General features: G+C 34.1%; 1 protein-coding gene across 1 annotated transcript in view; it reads right to left on the bottom strand.

Annotated features, from left to right (window-relative positions):
* Window positions 1-20,580, bottom strand: part of CFAP47 (cilia and flagella associated protein 47) — a 421,952-nt gene that overhangs the window by 17,931 nt on the left and 383,441 nt on the right. The window contains exons 60-62 of the mRNA XM_072956043.1: window positions 18,117-18,269; window positions 7,799-7,970; window positions 3,380-3,541 (exon numbers count right to left, since the gene is read on the bottom strand). Coding sequence (XP_072812144.1) covers window positions 3,380-3,541; window positions 7,799-7,970; window positions 18,117-18,269 — 487 coding nt within the window. The remainder of the gene's footprint in view (window positions 1-3,379; window positions 3,542-7,798; window positions 7,971-18,116; window positions 18,270-20,580) is intronic.

Genomic DNA, 20,580 nt, shown 5'->3' with positions numbered 1-20,580 from the left:
TTATTAAATTAAATGCAGGAAATTGTTATAGAGTGATGAATTAACAAGTACAGAACATAATGGCTCAAATACTCTGAACTCTATTGATTATTTATTTTCTACAACCCAGAAAGAAGAAAGATAAGTTTACTCATTAAAGGCCCATACAGGTGATGCAATCAGCCCACTTTCTCATATTCTAGGTAGCATCTACCGTGCATCTCTTTAGTAAATTTTCACCTATATGGGAAATGTGGTGTGGATCATGCAAAGCAGACCTGTAGTAGCAAAAACCATAGCAAAGCCCAAGTGTGTGTAGGCCAGATGCACATATAAAAGTAGATGAAGGAATTTAGACTTTTAACCTAAAACTCTATGAGTAAGTCACAGGTACCTCCCCTTCCCCCAAATGCCAGGTATATATCCAAAAAAAACCCTAGGTGAAGGAAAATTGATTTCCCTGCCCAAGAGGCAGCTTTCTCAAAGTAAATAAGTATGATACTAAAATTTCCTGCCTGCCAATAAAAAGAAACTCACTTTTGCACTGCTGATCGCACAGGGAATACTTTAAAACTCACCTGAGAAGATTATACAGGCCAAATAGTTAAGAATATTTAATAAGTTATTAAAAGAGCAGAGCTCTAATCATACCCATAACTGTGTTTATCTGGAGCTGATTAACCCATTACATTTTTTTACTACAGTAAACAATTTACTTTGAAAAGACTTAAAATATATTGACATAAGAGTTTTGTGCAGTACATAAGAATACAAAGAGACACTTTAAAGTATTATGAATGAACTTTATAGAATGTTTTTAAAGAGTTTTAAAAGGTATCTTAGAAGAAATAGCAAATAATTCTATGTGCCATTAAATTCCAGAAACCGAAGAAAGACATCAAGCTTCTGTTTTGTCGCTAAGTGCACTTCAAGGCAAATTTATATTCAGTGATAACTGTTACTTATCGGCATGGAAACCAAAGTGCTTGGGGATTTTCATTCTTTCAGGGCATACTTATCAAGCATCCCTTAGATATCTGGCACTGACCAAGACAGTCCTAGTCCTTGTCTTCATTGAACTGAGACTAAAAGTGACAGCAGATATTACATGACAAGACTCATCATAATCAAACTTCTGAAAACTAAAATCAAATAATACATCTTGAAGGGAGCTAGAAAGAAATGAAATGTTACCTAGAGGGGAACAACTGTTGAAGTGACAGTACACTTCTCCTCAGAAACCATACAATCCAGATGGAAGTGGCACATTTTTTCAAGAAATGATGGGAGAGAACTATGAACACCATGAATTCAATATCAAGCAAAAATAGTCCTCATTAACAAAGGAGTAATCTCAGATTAAGGAAAGTGAACAGAATGTGTCATTAGCAGAGCTAATCTTAAAAAATAGCTAGAGGAAGTTCCCTTAACAAAGGAGAAATTAAAATAGGAGGAGGCTGGGACTGTAGGAGGGAAGCAAAAACAATGGAATGGGTAAGAATAGGGGTAGGTATAATGGACTACCCTGCTCATCAGTTTACAAGTGAAGCAAAGATTATAACATCATCGGACATGGTGCTCAATGTATGTAGTGACTATATATTTAAAAAATGGGGAGGGTAAAGGAACCAACGGAAATGAGGTTTCCACACTTATCCTGAGGTAGCAAACTGTCTATAGCAGTAGACTGTGAATTGTTGCATTTGAGTATCGTAATACTGCAACTATTAAAAACAAACTATTTAGTGATATGTATTTAAAAAATCAATATAGATAAATAACAGTGGATTCTAAAAACAGTTCAGGTTATCAATAGAAAGGCAAGAAAAGGAAAACAGATGAAAGAAACAAAATGAATAATGAAATCGCAGAAATAAACCTGATACATCAATCATTACTGTAGATGTCAGTGATGTAAATGCACACCCATGGAACTTAAGAGACTGGCAAAATGAATTTAAAAGGATTATCCAATTATATGTTGTCTACAAAAAATACGCTTCAAATTTAGTGATAAAGGTCGATTGAAAGTAAAAGTATAAAAAACATTACACCATGCAAATCTTCACTTTTTAAATTGTCCTTTAGTAGATGAATGGATAAATAAACTGATACATCCAGACAGCGGAATATTATTCAGTGCTAAAAAGAAAAGAGCTATCAAGGCATGAAAAGACGTGGATAAACCTCGAATGCATATTACTTAGTAAAAGAAGCCCATCTGAAAAGGCTACATACTATGTGATCCCAATTATTTAACATTCTGGAAAAGACAAAACTATGGAAACAAGAAAGGTCAGTGGTTTCTAGGGGTGGGGTAAGAGAGATGAATAGGGACAGCACAGAGGATTTTTAGGGCAGTGAAAATACTCTGCGTGATACTATAATGATATACATACGTCACTATACTTTTGTCCAAACCCAGAGAATGTACAACAATGCGCTCTAAGGCAGACTATGGACTTTGGGTAATTATGATGTGTCAGTGTAGGTCAATCCTTATTAAATGTACCAGTCTTGTGAGTGAAGTTGGTAATGCGGGAGGCTATGCAGGTATGGGGACAGGGGCTATATGAGAAGTCTCTGTGCCTTCCTCTCTATTTGTTGGAAACCTAAAACTGCTTCCAAAAAAATTTAAATACAAACAGTACACATTGGGTGATTTTTTTATATAAAATATCCAGAAAAGACAAGGTTAAAGAGACAGAAAGCAAACCACTGGGTGCCTGAGGCTGGGGGTGGGAATAGGGGTTGATAGCAAAGGTGCCTGAGGGACATTTGAGGGGAGATGGAAGATTCTAAATCTAGAACGCGGTTCTAAACCTAGATTGCCAATTCTGTACGCTTTCAGAAAAATATTGAAATGTACACCAACAATGGGTGAATTTCATGCTGTGTATGTTATACCTCAAAAAAAGCTGTAAAATATATTTCACATGTGTCATAGGTAGAAGTACTGTCATGCTGGCTATGTTATCACAAGTGTTACAAAGAATGCTATGGTTGAGCATAGTAATGCAGAAAATGGAATCAGTATACATTATGCATCATCTCTACTTAGTTAAACCACTTAATAACCCCAAACCATTAAAATTTACTGAAAAACATTCCAACAATCTGAAAAAATACACTAAAAGATCCTTTGAAAATATAGTATTCTAAGTATCAATATTTACTTACTTTTTCTTATTGTTTTTGGTCTTCACTTTGCAGACTTCATTTTCTAATTTTTAAATACTAAATATGAAATATATAAAGCTTTGATTCATAAAAGCAATACTGCTCTGGCTTAATCAGCAACAGGTGACATAGTAAAACTTTACATCTTAAATTTTGTTTCCCAGTTCAGCATAAATTACATTCACAAAACCAGTTACATACTTTTTGCTTGATGTATTACCTTGTCTGACTTGTCAGCCTTAAGTCAATAGTAGATTCCTTAAATAAACCAACCCCTTCGATGTCAATGACGTCATCCACATCAGGCTCAGTAGCAACCAGCATCATGGGAAACCTCCAGATCCCATATGTTAGGCACTCTACTGCCAGCATAACATGAGACCTTGAATAGAAAAAGAGACTGTAAGGATACTACAGGAAAACAAGCCAAGAGAACACAGTATAGCAGACCAATATCTAAGGTGAAAATGTAAGTAAAAACCTGTGGTTTCAGAAAAACACTGAGACTTTTAATTCTTAAAAAAATGTAGATGACTATTAATTACATTTTAGGAAAAATTTTGTAGGTTTCAGTTCACATTATCATTCTCCCTTTGAGGTAATTATTTCGTAGGGCATCTTATTTACTCTCTAGTAATTTTACTCACTGTTTGCTAAGAACCAGTAACATATGCAGGATTGATTCTGCAAATTTTCTGGAACCATCAGAGAACATTATATTATGAGGAGACAATGGCAAATGGACCCAAGTGTTACACTAAAAGGTATTATTGCATATGGAGATTTTCTGTTCATATGCATACTTAATATATTATAATACAAGTTCTGCTCACATTTTAGGGCAGCAATCACTCCTTTATTATGGGGGAGGTAATTAGGTTTAATTATCTATCTATTTATTTTTTTAACTGCAGTACTGGGGATTGAACCCAGAATCTCATGCATGCTAGGCACGCACTCTACCACTGAGCTATAACCTTCTCTGGGATTTTCTGTTCAATACAAAACACCATGAGAAAAAATTTTCAACAATTGCTTCACATAAAAGAAATATATTTTCTGTGAACACTTACAAAGCCTCACAAAATGACTTAAATTGAAGCTTTTAAAAGTTAAATTGCAATTAAGACCACAGTTTACACAATAACATATGATCGATGGCAGTTGAGAATTAACAAAGAGAGTAAAGATAGCTCTTCTAGGCACTTGGCTATGAAGGAGAGTGGAGACACAGGGCAGGAGCTGAAGCAGAGGAATGGTTACGTTTGTTGGCTTGCTTAGGGTAGAAATGACTCAAACATGGAACTGTGTGGTTGCAATATATATCAGATTGGACAGAGATATCACAATCTTCTTATATAAAAATGTCAGAACAGTTCTAGGAACTCTTGCCCTCTTTAGATAGGACTATAAAATTATTCAACCATTTGGGGAAGAATTAGATACTATCTTACCAAGTTTGAAAGCTGCACATGCTAAACCAGCTAATTCACTATCAGTAATTTCCCTCAGAGATACGCCTCAAAGATTTTAAGAAGTGATGTTTATAAAGATGCCCACTGAAGCATTATTTATACTATCAAAAAACTAGTACCAAAATTTTAAAAATATTCCTTCAGTAGACTGCTTCAAACAATAAAGTGTATTGCATTGAAAGAATGAAATATCATGCAATATAATGAAGCCCATGATGACTGATACACCATCTTAAACTTATACCCCAAAATTCAAATTCTAAAGCTATACCTCTCTCACTCTCCTGTCTTAGTAAATGAAACCATATTCCTCTTAGCGCTATTTCAAAAGCACTATTTCAATAACTGGTCTTCCCACTTCTACTCTTAACCATCTCACAAGGAGAGGAATTCCACCATTTTGAGTGATTTGTTTTATTTTAGTTTTTATTATTTAACTCTATATCTTCATTTGAACCACCCCAAAGTCATGTGGAGCAAGGAATTGCAGAAGTAAGTGAATATGTACATATATGCAAAAAAACAATTGTTAAACTACATCAGATTATCACACAGCACTTACAGAATTTTATGAATGATGTACATGAGTTGTCCTAAATTGGTCCCTCAAATATTTATCCTTTACTCATCTCCAACTGTTTCTAACATAAAAGACAAATTCATAGCCTTATGACCCTATTTGATCAGATCCTGGTCAAATTCTCCAACTGGTTACTTTCTCTTTTGCTCACTATGTTAGACAAACATTGGCCTCCTTAACCATTCACTGTTCTCATTGTTCATATCAAATGCTTTCCAGTATCATGACCTCTACATTTATAATCTCCTCTGTCTCAAATACCCTTCCAAGCTCTTCCTATCTGTAAGGTCTTTCTTCAGACATCACCTCTTCATGGAAGCCTGTCTACCTTATCTGATATACACCCTTCATAGCTTTCTATTTCCCCTTATTTTTTTCTCAGGACAATCTGAGATGTTACTGTTTACCATTTAATTCTCTCTTATCCATCACTCTCACTAGACTATCTATTCCAAAAGTGCAGGGATTTTGCCTCTTTTGTAGATGCGAAAAGATTTCTGAATAAGTGAATGAATACGATCAAATAAACAATGCTGAGTAATTTCATTCAGCAGCCAATTCTCTGAGTTAGTGGGAAGCCACCAAGTCAAATTTTTTGGCCCAAAGTGAGGAAGACCACTCAGTTTCAGGGATGACACAGTGAACTATTTTATGGTCAATACTGTGGATTCCTAACAATGTACATATATGTTATTTCCTATGGCAAGTTTTCTATCCCAAATCGTATGAAATAGGACTTTGGGTTCTCAGTCTGTTCGTTCATCTCTTGAACAGGGGAACAGTTCTAGGAAAAAGTCGAGCTAAGATAATTCTTATTTCTCAGGATACCCTAATATAAATGATATCTACCATTTCTCTATTTAAAAAATGTTCAGACCTGTGCTAAATTAGAATCATGAAACTGATTCATGATAATATTAACTACTGATTTTTTTATGTTTTGGTATTAGACCCTTAATTTTTATTGAAAGAAAAAGTAAAACCTTTAGGAATAGTATTTCTGTTTTTATTATTGTATTTTTTGTAAAGGCACTGTTTAGGGTCCTGAGCATTATTTTTATAATGTCAGTGCTCTCCTGTGAAAGGCTGAATATGAAAAATTACCTTGTATTTACTATTATGAAACAATGTTATATTTTCTTTTACCAAAACATGAACACTTTGCTGTCCTTTTTACCTTATCAACTAGGAATAGAATAATTAAATTAATACTTAGTTTAATTATCTAGGTAAAGCATGGTTTAGGTATAATTATTTTCTTGTTCTTTTTCATAATTTAGAGCTATTGGTTTTATTTTGTGTTTTTTTTTTGCCATTTAATGTTGCGTCTTGCAGTGGACCACCTGAAATATATATGGAAAAAGGAATGACAAAAGCAAATGATATACATATGTGCACAAAATAGAATTATTAAACTACCTAACATCAGAACATCAGAAAACACTCACAAAAAATTTTAAGTCGTGAATACAAGTGGTCCTAAATCAGTTTCTCAAATATTCACCAAGAAGCTCTAAATCAACAAAACGCTGAATGAATATAATTTCACATTGGTTCTGCTCATATTCACTAATGATAACATTTTCCCCTTCTGGTTGTTGCTGGTAATTTCCATATCACTAAATCAATATAATATGAAGCTAAATGTGAAAAAATGCTAACAAACACATAAAACTATGAAAATGAAAGAGAAGATAAAACAGGGTAATGTCAATGTTTACAGTATACTTTCTGCTTGCAGCCTGACTTTATTACTGCTTCCTGAAGATGACTCTGGTATCTCTTAGTTATTGGACTATATATTCAAAGCCACTTTTAAAACACACATGGCTTCATCAAATACACAGTTAAATTACAGAAAAGGTTAAAATCACAAGTAATACTTTCAAGTGTTTTTTCAATGCCAGGCTGTATTTTGTACTTTGTGCATACTGTGGTTCTGATCAGTATCTCTGCGTTAAGACATAAAGTCCTATTTCAGATGCGACCTATCATACAGTATATGTAGATGTTAAGAATTAGTTGCCTAAAGAATGAATATTAAGACACTGGATGAGATTTCCCAGAGGACAGAAATTCAAAGCTTTCACACTATTCTCACAGATTCTACTGTGATCCTCTTATACGTTACTAAAGAATGTGCAGTGTTATGGTTTGAGGTGGTAAAAGGGTAATGACAGCAATTAAAAAGAAGAACATAGTTTAGGCATTTTCATCATCTGAACTGGTTCTGAGAAGTAGTATCTTGAGATATCATGTTGCCAATGTAAAGCACCATATCGGTAATTTAAAAAATTATTTTCAAAGTTGACTGCCCCTGTTTGCTAATATCATATCACAATGACCTCAGAGAGGTCACAATTCTTGAAGGATATCTTAGATTTCTGATAATTTGGAATTTTTTCCATCAGAATACTTTCCCTGGCTTGATAGCTAGAAATAATCTAGCCTGAAATATTTACCTCCACAGCATCAAAGAAGGAATGCAATCCAAATTCAGAAAGATGGAAAGAAAAACTAACATTATTTAGTGTAAAAGAGTAATAACATTGTTTAAAGAAAACAGGTATAAAAGCAGGTTTACGTCAATGGTTTCTTTGGTGCGAATATCAAACTGAAGACCAATGTTATCCTTTCATTCTTCATATCATAAGATTTTTTCATCAAATATAAAGCCACACAGGATTCCAAGTTAGCCTTCACAGCTTCAGATTCAAACTGAATTTCATATTCAAATTCACGTTTCTTAGATGTATCTAGGAAAATCAAAATGAAAATACATTTTAATTTAAATATGAATAGATTGAAAACCAATCATATCTCAACAGTAATGCACAGGTATTTAAAGGGAGGGAGAAGGTATATGTTATCTAGCCTTGTGTTCATAATACCTAGCACATTATCAGGTAAACAACAGTGCTCTCAGTATGTTTCTATTAAAAGGTAAATAAATAAATGAAGGAATATTAAAAAAATGTACCCAAGGTAAATAAATAAATGAAGGATTATTTTAAAAATGTACCCACCATCCTTAAATCCTTAAAATTCTGATTTATGAAATAAGAAATAGTCAAATGGAAACTAATAATCAATATTTGCTATAAAAAACAAATAATATGATGTGCTCTATATAATAAATGCATTAAAAGCCTATAGACTTGTAATTTATAAAGAACAATTTGATTTAAGTTTAAACAATATTAAAACAGCATCCCAATCTATTAGGGATTTTAAAGCTCTGGAATATTTTAGTAAAAGAGAGTTTTCCATGTTTCAGTCTTGGGGACAGACAATATGATTAACCATATTTTCTTAACCAGTAGGCTACCAGAGGGAAGTTACAGCAGGGTTTTGTTAGGTGCATGTGAAAAATATCTTTAATTCAAGATTGGCATATGGAAGAGAAGCACAAACATCTGCTATATTTATTCTCCATGTATACGAAAGGAGCCCAGGTCACGAATCAAGAACTTCGTTGTCTATAGATCATGGAAGAGAGGTCTAGAGAACTGTGACTTGACCTGGTCCACAGGTGAGCTGATTTCTAAAGTCTGTCTATAGCATGTAAAGTTAAAAGTTATCCTTGGATTCACACAACTGATGGCCACTTTTCTCTAAGCAATCATAACAGAAATCGGATCACTTTTCAGAAGTAACTGATTATATTTTCTGTGATACAACTCTGAAAAATAGCTTGGCTATAACAAACCCAAGTCACAGTAAATGATTACTCAGTAAACTTTATTAATGTAAGATAACCAACTGACTCACACCATTGCAGGATCTCTTTTTTTCTGTTTCCACATGTAAAAATATATCTCTGACCTCCTGAATTGCTAATTTTCATCCTGTTGACAAAATCGGCAATTGTTCCTAACAATAACCATTCTGTGTTGTAGCAAAATCAGAGTGTCTACATTTAACGTGTCTGTTTGTTCTCAGAATGGAATATGGAAATGCTCCATAGGAAGCCATAATCCATACACAGAAACAGCATTTCAGACTTTGAGTGTTTAATGGGAGATGGAATTTCCACTGCATTCAAATAACATTATATTTTCTCAAAGCAAATACTGTACGTAGTTGAGATGTACATCTGTTTCTGCTTAATTATTGAAGCCTTTATAGGAATGGCTGTGTCAGAATGAAGATAGGAAATGAGAAGCTAAATTTAGTTTCAGAAGCACTGAACCCCCTGTGGGTAATCTGTCACTATGGATGTCATAATTCCAATCATAAGAAGATCCACTGGTACAAAATACAGGAGTGATTAACAGCAAGGGGTGGGAGGAAGCAAGTAGGAACCACATTAGTATTTTTTCTAACTATATATATCTCCCTTGTCTGTAATGTGAATATATTGATATGAGTACCTAAGGGACAGGGACAAAAATCAGGTTACACAAAATCGTAAAAAACTGACATTCTGTATTGTGTCTTAGAGCTAACCTATTGGAGTCTCTGCATTTATTTCAGAAGTCATATTATCAAGTTAAAAACATGCCTTTTGCTATGTTCCCAACTTGGAGCAAATCTGTATAGTATTTTTATGTGGATTGGGTTGACAAGAGCTAAGTCAGTGGGGCCAGCGTAAATTATCATCTGAGTTTTGGATAAAATTAACCACTCATGACAAACAGCTCCTAACTTTGAGAGAATAACTGCACATTTCTAAAAAAATAATAATAAATGCAGTTTCTCCTAATACAGATTACAATTTCAAACTTATGAGTCAACAGTCCTTGGGACTATTGTAACAAATTGTTTTGATACAAAAAAATATTGTCCTTTTTTACTCATAAAATTAATAGGAGAGATATATATTTAATTTCAATTGTGTTTTAACAGGTATGTAAAGATTTACTAATTTCTTTTTTTTTCTGTCTTATAATACATAGGCTTGTCATAAGCACTTGCAATTTTCAGTTGTCTCCCATTCTCTGAAGACTTTCGTGAACTGTTCACTAGGACTGTAGCTTTTGCCCCAATAAAACTTCCTAGCTATGGCTAAATTCATGAATATGAGGCAGATAAGTTTGTTTCCTCAGCCAACATCTAAACATACTTTAAAGACATAACATTTTGCTTATCATTTATATTTTCATTTCTTTATTCAATCAATGAATAATAATTGAAAGCTTTCCTTGAAATGACAAGTAAAGTTCTTGTCCTCACGGAGATTATGATTAGGAGGAAAGAAGTGCCAATAAACTATCAATGATACCACTAGTTTTGAAATGACCACTATGATAACAGCTACTATAGAGAAGTGAAGGAAGCTATGAGAGCATAGGTCCTGGGAGCCTGACTGTTAAGGTCCTGAGGAGCAGACCAATACATCAAAGTTGAAAGGTGAGAAGGGTTACCTGGATGTAGAGAGAAAGAAAATGCCTCCTAGGCATTAGAGTGGCATGGAGAAATTTTCCATGGTGGAAACCAACTCAACCCATTTGAGAAAGAACTTAAGCAGATGGAACAAAGGGAGTGGGAAGAACTTGTCAAGAGATGAAACAGACAAAGTAGGCAAGACCGTGCAGGGCATGTTGAAGACTTGAGACTTGTAAGAATAACAAGAACCTAATGAATGTTTGAAATATGGAAGTAATGTGCTCTTTTAATGGTAAACTGAGCAAAAGGAGATTAGGGGAGAAGTTAATGAAGTTTCTGCAGTAGTTCAAGACCAGGCAGTGATCTGCACAAGGATGAGAGAAACATGCAGATTAAGACCAAGTAATGCCCTGTGATGTGTGAAGCAGAACCTATATAAGCAGTCATGACAGATAACTAGAATCATGAGCTTATCACTTCAGTACTGTGTTCATGCCCTTAACATACATACAAAATATTTAATCAAACAGGTTTCAGAGAATTGTAGAGTACAATATATCTGTATCTATCTGCCTGCCTATCTATCATCTATTGTCTCGTTAAATAATAATGGTAATAATCATTTGAGTATGGCAGCAAAGTCACTATATTGAATAAATGGAGCATGTCTCCCACCCAAACATGATCCCTGAAGAATTATCATTCAACGAAATGCCTGTATCGTGTCAACAAATCATGATGTGGGAGCTGTGTTGGCCAAGGGTGCCTGTTTTTCTCAGGGCAGATTTTCTCAGGACAATGACTGAATTTTACTCAATGTGGAAGACATTAGTAATTTTTAAAAAGAGAACCTTTGCCTAAACATGATAAATAATCAAAAAGCATTGGACTGTAATCAATCTATTTACCAAATATCTTTGAAATTAGGTATTTTATATCAGGTACATTTTAATCTGTAAGAATTATATTCCAGAGTAATCCCAACGAAAATGTCTCAATTATAGAGAAATGAATATCAAAGTATAATAAACACTGTTACTCATGTTCTTTCCCTAAATTTCTGTAGCTGTCTCGTCATTAATAATAGGCATATACAGTTGTTTGACAGAACATAATCATCACACAAGGAATGAATGAGTACTGAAGACAAACTTGAAACTTGATGAAGACAGCGAGGACTTCAAAGAAAATAGATACTGGATAAATGGCCTAAAGCTATTTTCTTTGAACCGATAATGAAGAATGTACCATCTGCACACTCTTATTATTTTAAAAAAAATTGTGTATCTTTTTGAAGGGGTAGTTCATTGACATGTTTCACTTCACTTTTATAAGGTCATTTAATAGACCAAACATTTGATTAACTTAAAATAACTGCAAATTCTGACATGACTGCAAGTACAGTAAACTACAAAATGAAAATTAAAGGAAGAAAGCAGCCACAGAGCTGATACTCTTATTACACATTTTATTTTAAACAAATGACCAGAAATAAAAGATAAAGGAACTTCTTGTAACATAAATATTTTATCTGAGCTTTTAGCAATTAGCACTCAATTTCAGACTCTATCCAAGGTTTAGGTAATCATATTTTTGCACTTTCTTTTTGATAGAATATTCTTTTATGTTTTCATGAGAAAAACCCACTGAATGACACTGAAAGATCATGTTTCCATTTCAAAATAGCATCCATTAGTGGCTGAAGATGATGGGCCCTCTCGTACATCACTGTCACAGAACACCCAACTAGAGCTTTAAATGATAATAATGGTAATATCTAACATTCATGGACCACTCACTAAGGACCAGGCACTCTGAAGGATTGTATTCATCCACACTTAATCTTGAAAAATACTGTATGAAATAGATACCATTACTATCTCTGTATTGCAGTTGAAGAAACAAAGTTTATAGAGAAGTAAAGTAGTTTTCTCAAGGCCCTACAGAGACTAAATGGAAGAACCTATGTTGTCTGACTTCGGATTTCACAACCTAGAATATCAGGCCTGTCAGGTGGCACAACAGCTGAGAAGATGCCATCAGTGTCATAATCCGGATGTGCAGAAAGTGTGCAAGGGAGTCTGGTGGCCCTCGGGGAAGAGTGCTGGATCACTTAAACATTTAGATCCTGGTCAGAGGAAGAGGAGCCAGAAACAGAGATGGAGAAGTGATAACCAGGGAGATGACAGATTAATAAGGCTAGTCATGGAAGTCAAGAGCATAAAGTACTTCAACTGCATCAACCAGTAAATGTTGCTGCTGAGTTGAATAAGCTCAGGACACAAATCTGACTGCAGGCTTAGGCATACTGGATAAGGCTGACAGTCTTGTCAAGGACAGTCTCATTACAGTAGTCTGGGCAGAAGCCTTGAAGGAGTGAGTTGAGCAGAGAAAGCAAAATGAAGAGAAGCAGAGGGAAGGATCAAGTCTAGAGGCCAATGTAGGGTCATGGGAAGACCAATGACAGGCTTCTCAGGACCTGTTTGTGGTTACAGACCAAAGCCAACATGGGAGTTCACATTAGACATGCGAACAACATGCAAGAAGGTGACTGGTGTTAGGTGAAATGGGACCAATGTGACACAAAGATCAGCAAATCAGGCTCAAAAAAGACAACAGATTAATCAAAAGGAAAATAGCCTCAAGCTACAGAACACCTGGGGAATAAAAGGAAGAGGCAGCTTTAGTTAAATGACAAAAACACTCCTATAGATAGAGTCCCAAAGAGAAAGTCACTGAACTAATCCCTAGACAGAAACAAAGAATGCATGGACCCGGAGTTCCTTAGGAAGAATAAACACAGTTACAGGGGAAATTCTGCCCACAGAGTATAATTTGTAATCTTATAGAAGTTACACTTCAAAATACAGTCTAAAATCCAAGTATAATAGTATCCCTGCAGGGCAATACCAATTGATTTAAATAAAATAGTACAGGTGCATAAATCCAACATGGTGGATAGATGTTCTGCGAATTCCTTGACAAGTCTGTGTCCCATTGATTTTGGCATCTCTGAGACTAAAGCATAACACCTGGCGGTAAAGATGGTCCCTAGATTGTTGTTGAATAAAAAAGAGATGAACGTGATCAATCCTCGTTAACTCAGTGGTGTGTGTGAGCAGTCAGAGTGGAAAGAGAGCAAAGAGGTCCTGGCATTTTCATTTAATGAGGTTTGATAGTTTTATTGGACTCTCAGGGAAAGAAGATGATAAAGATAAAGGGAAGAGGGGAAGGGAGTGGTGGGGAGTCTTACCTCCTACTCATTACGCTTACATAGAGGGGCCTATTCGCTCACAAGAAAAGGAAAGTAGAGGAGGAAAAAAAAGTCTCAGCACCAATCTGCCTTCTCCATCATGACTTGCCATTCAAAGAAAAGCAACATATCTGATCAGTGAATTTGGGTGAAGAAATGAAGCATGAGCAGATTAGCAGGTCATTCCCTTTCTTTCCTGGTATCTTGATGCAGGATGCACACTTTCTCTTCCTCCTTCATGTGTAGGTTATTTATTCCTGTAGGGAGTCAACAACTGGCCAGTTGAGGGCAAATACACTAAATTTGGGTAGAAGGTATTAATATGCCCAGATGAATCCACAATACTAAGTCATTTTCCAGTTCCCCTTTATAATAAAGGTAACTTTGAGCTCTATCTGCCCTATTTCTACATTCTACATTTCTACTTCTCAGGTAGTTATAAACTCAGATGAGGGAATACAGGGTGTAATAAATGATCACACCTCAAAGTGTATCACAGTCCAAGCCACAGAGTGAAGTGCTTCAATTTCCATCATAAGGGATTTAAGAGACTATAGGAAGTACAAATGGCATAAACAACATGACTTTTGAATTATATTTAATGTGTTGAGTAAACTATAATGAAATGACACACATGGGTGGAAACAGCTGGTGTGCCTGTGCATAAAGACTAAAATAGTATTCAGGCTTGTGACCAGACTTGTTCCTTCATAAAGAAATAGGTGAGAGTGGAAGGGCGAGCAGGCAGACTTACAGAGAAGGCGGGCAGGCAAGCTGGTTACATCTCTGGAATAAGAGCAGTGAAAGGAATCCAGTTATTACCAGATGCTTTTAAGGAATTCAGACAAGAGAGAGGTCAACTGATTTATTGAATATTCAGAGAAAAGACATTAAGACAGACAAACATTAAAGTTGAGAGGAGACTGAACAAATCTACTTCTGTAGAGCAAGACATGCTTCAGAACAGAAAGAAACCTTCACACATTAAAATGTCTTGAGCCAAAAAATAGATGAGCTTCTTAAGTTTGGTGGTATTGAGCAGAGAAAAAGTGATTTCAGAGGGAATGATGGGAAGAGGTAAGCCTGCAAACCTTCCAAATAGTTGTATTCAATATTAAGCATTATTTTTTCAACATGAAAAGTAATGAAGCATTGAAATTTGAGCCATGTCAAAAGGTACTTTCAAGAGCTATTTGCAAGACGGTTCTAACATGCCATTCAAATCTCTCAGAATGATGCTGACAGCTTCCTTATAGACTCTGCTCATCTAGTAGGAAATGAATTTTTTTCCAGGTAATAACGATTTAATCAATTTCTATGATCAGAACTGTAATTTCTTTAAACTTGCAACCTGACAAGAGTACAATTTAAGCAATTTAAAGTAGCAAGAACATGTTGAAATGATTCTTAAATACAAGCATTTCTTTAGCTTCCTTTACACTTAATGTCATAGAAGCATCAACATTTTGCCTTCAACAGTACAGATTTCAAATAAAAAAATCAAGGTTTGAACACTCACCTACTAAAATTCACAGAAGCAAAGCAGGATGACACACACAAAACAGTGATTTCACTACAGAAAGGAACTGGACATTCACTGGGATATGGTTACCATAGGCTGGCTGCTTATTAGAATCGCGTTCTACTTTAATAAGAAAATACTTATATTTATCACTGGAAATTGGCAGTTCTGTTACACATTTGAACTCTGAAGTTAATCTACACTAATATTCTTATCTCTGATATGCACAAACAAAATTCCCTGTCAGTACTGGCTACTGGTTGAAGAAAAGAACACCGACAGAATTTCATTACTTAAAGATTAGACTTCCTATCTTTGTCTAATGCTACTACATGATTCACTAAGGCAAAATCTGTATCCAAGTTATAATAATGTTTTTGAGATAAATGGAAATGGTTTGCATCAGTCTGATTTCATTATTAACAGACAGTTCTTCGAAGTAAAGAATAAACAGGCTTTGTGATGGAAAATTCCCCTCTCCTCATATACATTTATTTCATTTTTTTATAAATTAAGCTCTCTGTGATTAAGTCAGCATTTTGCAATTATGAAACTAAAATTCAAAGAGAAAAAATAACTAATAAGTTAATATAATTAAAAATTAAACATCTCACTGTGCAACCCAATAATAGTATACTATGTTCTGATATCACATACTTCATACTATCAATAACTAGCTGGTAAGTAAAAAGAACATAATTAGTGTGAACGACTTTGGTAATTCCAAAGAGTTTATGAAATACACTGGGTACATATAATATAGGTAATCATTTCATAAATCCTTTTCCAGGTTTTAAAATATTGCCTTCCAAATCTTACAGTAAGAGTGTGTGTGGAAAATTATTCCGACATTTTCATAATTCATTTATGGAATATTATTTCCAGATTCTTTTTTATATTTACTCTGTAGAATTCTTATTTGCAAATAACAGAACCTCTGAATGACCTTTTTGGGAAGCCACCACACTGTTGTGAAGTGAAAGGAAGGGTTGATGGATCATGAATGAGCCACATGTATAAGTCAAAGAGTAAGGCAGAGAAGACAGGCCTGCAAAGTAAGGAGACAAGCAGGTCTGCAGAGAAAAGCAGAGGAAAAGAAATACTCCCCACTCCATACTGCAGCTTCAGTAAATGAAGATAAACAGACTTTCTGTGTTGACTACAAAAGATGTGAGGGAGGCAGGGAAGACTTGCAAGGCCAATCTCCATCAGATGCCCACTGTGGCCAGAGGGACAGCATACGATTGAAGTATGAGAAGAATCACGTGGCTAGTGGAGGCTGTTTCCATAAGAAAGGAGTGGAAGTTGGCAAGATGGGCAGAACAGACTATCTCCTAGATATAGACCACACTGCAGAAGTGTAGGGTAAATGTATGAAAATAGCATGCAATCCCACTTGGCTGAGTAACAGGTTAATGACCCAGAGAAATAAGAGGCTGGGATGACAGTAGGGGACAAATGGTGAACATAATTCTGGATTATTTGATATAGACTGAATCACATAAACATTTTTTGTAGGTAAGAAATGATCAAATACCAGTGATTTCACATGAAATAGATATTTTTATGGGTGAAAAATAGATAGACTATTGGTAATTTTATATGTTTCAAAGTAATACATATACATCTTTTGATGCAGGTACCGGGGACTGAACTGAGTTGAGGGGTTGCTATCCCTATTGAGGAGTTTCTTGAATTGCATAAAATGAGCATTTATTACTTAACAGGAATAGCCACTACTATAAAAAAGAATAAAAACTATTTTACTAACTCTTGCATATCCTCTCTATACTTTTGTATATACTCTCTGTCCCTCTCTTCAGTGATATCTCACTTACATTCTCTTTTGACTAAAATAATTGGATCAGAAACAGAGATGATATTACTGAGATCAAAATAAAAACTATAGATATAAATGAGAAAACCAGAGAACATATTTTGTTTCTGTAAGGAATTTCATACTTAATTTTGTGGTTAATTTGCTTTGCTTTTGTGTTTTCTTTTGGGGGGAGGTAGTTAAATTTATTTATTTATTTCTTTAATGGAGGTACTGGGGATTGAACTCAAGACCTCATGCATGTTAAGCATACGATCTACCACTGAGCTATAACCCCTCCCCAATTTGCTTTTTAAATAATACATAGACGCAGATTTCTCCCCTTGATTTTAATAAAACACTGCCATGGGAATTTTCCTTTCAGTGTTAAATAGGAGCATTCTCCTTTAGCTCATTTAGAAGATAGATGAAAAATAAAGTTTGCATCACTGGGATTTGATTTTGCTAGATCATCATATTAACTTTTAAAAACTTCTTGTTTAAGACTCTAAATGTCAGAGGGATTATCATATAAAATATATTCGGGTATTACATTGTAAGTTGTGTTAAATTTTCTATTTCTTTAAATAAGAAACACTTTATTCAAGGCTGTATTTCTAAATTTAAACATGGCTTCAATCACATTCCTTAAAACAGGAAAAGAGAGTAAAGGAAGAAATTACAGGTGAAGGGAAATGAAAATTACAGTTACTACAGCGTTTTCTTTTCTTACTGATGACAAAAACCACAATCTAATTCTATAAATCAATTAATACCCATAATCATTTTCATTTTGGAGAAAGCTACTATGTGAAGAGAACCAACATAACTGACTACTCCTTGGGCACTATTTTAATGATACTGTAAATGAAAAATAAATGGGCAAGGATTTGCTTGTAACTGAGTAGTCAGCAACCTACAATTTAAGGAAACGGAGTTTTTATTTATTATAATTTTTATACCCAAGACGGTAGTTCTCTTACCATCAGCATCTTCATAACGATTGTATGATTCTCTTTTCGGAATCACTATAAAGTCTCTCAGATCTAAGATAGGATTTTGTCCAGAAAAATCACCATCCACTGTGACTTCCACCTCTTCTTCTACCTGCTTCCTGGATTGACAGTTTATAACAACTTCAAGAGAGAAATATTTACAGTTAATTTGACTCCTGGGTTATATGATCATTCTTCAGATAGAAAAAAATGAATTATGTTACAAAAAATACAAGTTCCTTTGGCATACTTTGACATGTCATTGTATCTGGTAGGAACACACATACACTCATTCAGTGTCTACATACACTGACATTTTAGAAGCAGAGATGAATATTAAATGATATGTAAAAATAGCAATGACAAGAGATAAATCTAGAAGATACACACTAGAGTATAGAGGACTATATTAGGATGGAGAAATCTGATTCATGAGCTAGATTTTTCAGCAATCTGTATATTCACTGTGGTAAATACCAAACTTTACTTATATAATAATACGACAGCAAATACCTTCAAAGAATTTTAAAAATAAGTTCTGTCATATTTAGTTTGTAGTAAGACTTTAAAAATATTTCTCTTTAAAATATTTTTCCTAAACTAAAAATATTAGTTTATTTACATGGACCTTATAATTCACTTAAATTATTTATGTAAAATATTATGATTTCTACTTGTGAACTGCTTTTAAATGTACAAAATACACTATTTAACACTGAAAAATAAAAGTGTAGTGAATGATTTAAAATTAATATTAAAATGTGATTACACATTAATTTAATGTACAGCATTAAAACATTAAACTAATATATAACTATGTATTTCTATAAATATATTACATTCTAATATTTTCTTATATAGAGTTAAGAAATTATTAGTGATATTGTGAGAAACCAAAATATTATTTCTATACACAACTACTAATTATATAAAGAAGTATTAATACATTCCTTTGGTATTAGCTCTATAATATTATGGAGCCATGTATATAGAGTCCATATTTAAGAATATTGTTTCTTCAAAGTATATTAAATTTTACATGTTTATCAGTTCAGATACATATAGGACATAGATTGAAAATGAGGTAAAAAGGGAATCACAGTATCAAAAAGCTTTTGAAATGTATTACACTAAGCTTTTGTGGCACCAATAACAGTAAGTTCATCTCAACTGCAAAACTGGATAATGCCCTCAGATGTATGAGTCATATACCACATTTACAGCATAAAAATATTTAAAATAAATTTATTCTAATTCTAAAATTTACAGGTTGATATTGAACATTTTGGACTTACAATTAAGTATGTGAAATGTACAATAAGGGTACAAAGTTAGATGTAAATTAAGAGGGTTGAAATGGCTGAGGAAAATGCACAAGCTTTTCTGGTTATAATTAGCTTCAGTCTTAAAGCATTAAATTGGAAATTAGTGTGATCAAAGTTACAATTAGTATCATGTCTTGTCCTATAAGTCCTTAGGAAATTAGTGCCCTAGCAATGGCAGGATTACTAAATCTCAATGGATTCACATTCCAAAACACATTCCATTGGCTTTACACTGTGACAGGGAGTGGAGTTCTTTCCCAATTATCCGCCCCAGTGGACAGGAGCAGATGAGAATGCACAAAGAGAAAACGTGGGTATCAGTACAACGAAAAGTACATTGGGCTTGAGGATAACCTGGGTTATAGATACATTATACAGAAAAGAAACAATAAACATTGATGGTGATACAGTTGAGCAGAGAAAGGAATAAGTTGTTTATGATGTGTTGTTATGAAGGAAGAATGGACTGCACAGAAAGTAAATAATCTTTATTTATAAAATCAGACCCATTTGTTTCTTGAGGGCATTGGAAGAGAAAAATAATTCCTGGAATAGGTTTTAGGCTTTTGGTAAAATGATTTAATAAGTAGTACACAATCTGTTCAGAACACTGATGGTTGTGCTAATGTAACATAGGCTATTTACAGAACTCACATTTAATTTAAAAATCTAATAGTTACCAAGAGAAGTGACTTGATAGAAAATGTCTATGTTTCTGAAGCATACTTAACTTTCGTTGAAGAAAACTGTGCAAGGAATTTATGATTTATTGTCTCATAGGCTTTGTTTTAGACTAAAAAATATCTGCTTTAAATCTTTAGTCTGGGAACAAACAAACAAACAGTGTCTGGAGTAGACATGAACAACACCGCTTTAGAATTCCAACAGAGTAGTGTCTAGGCTGTATTACATCCCTTTGATCAGATGACTATTATAAATTTTAAACTGCTCAGCTCTATGGAAAATGTACAAACAACTATCATATAGGAAGAAATAAAAGAAACATTTTGATATGCTTGTGAAGCATTCTGAAGGTAATTTAGTATATCTCAAATATTTATGTGTTGATAATTTTTTAACTCAAGAGTAAAAATACTTCAAGTAAAACAAATGACATTTATTGTCAA

Source organism: Vicugna pacos, chromosome X (genome assembly GCF_048564905.1).
Source record: "Vicugna pacos chromosome X, VicPac4, whole genome shotgun sequence".
NCBI classification, from domain to species: Eukaryota; Metazoa; Chordata; class Mammalia; order Artiodactyla; family Camelidae; genus Vicugna; species Vicugna pacos.
This window is presented reverse-complemented; position numbering and strand designations above follow the sequence as displayed.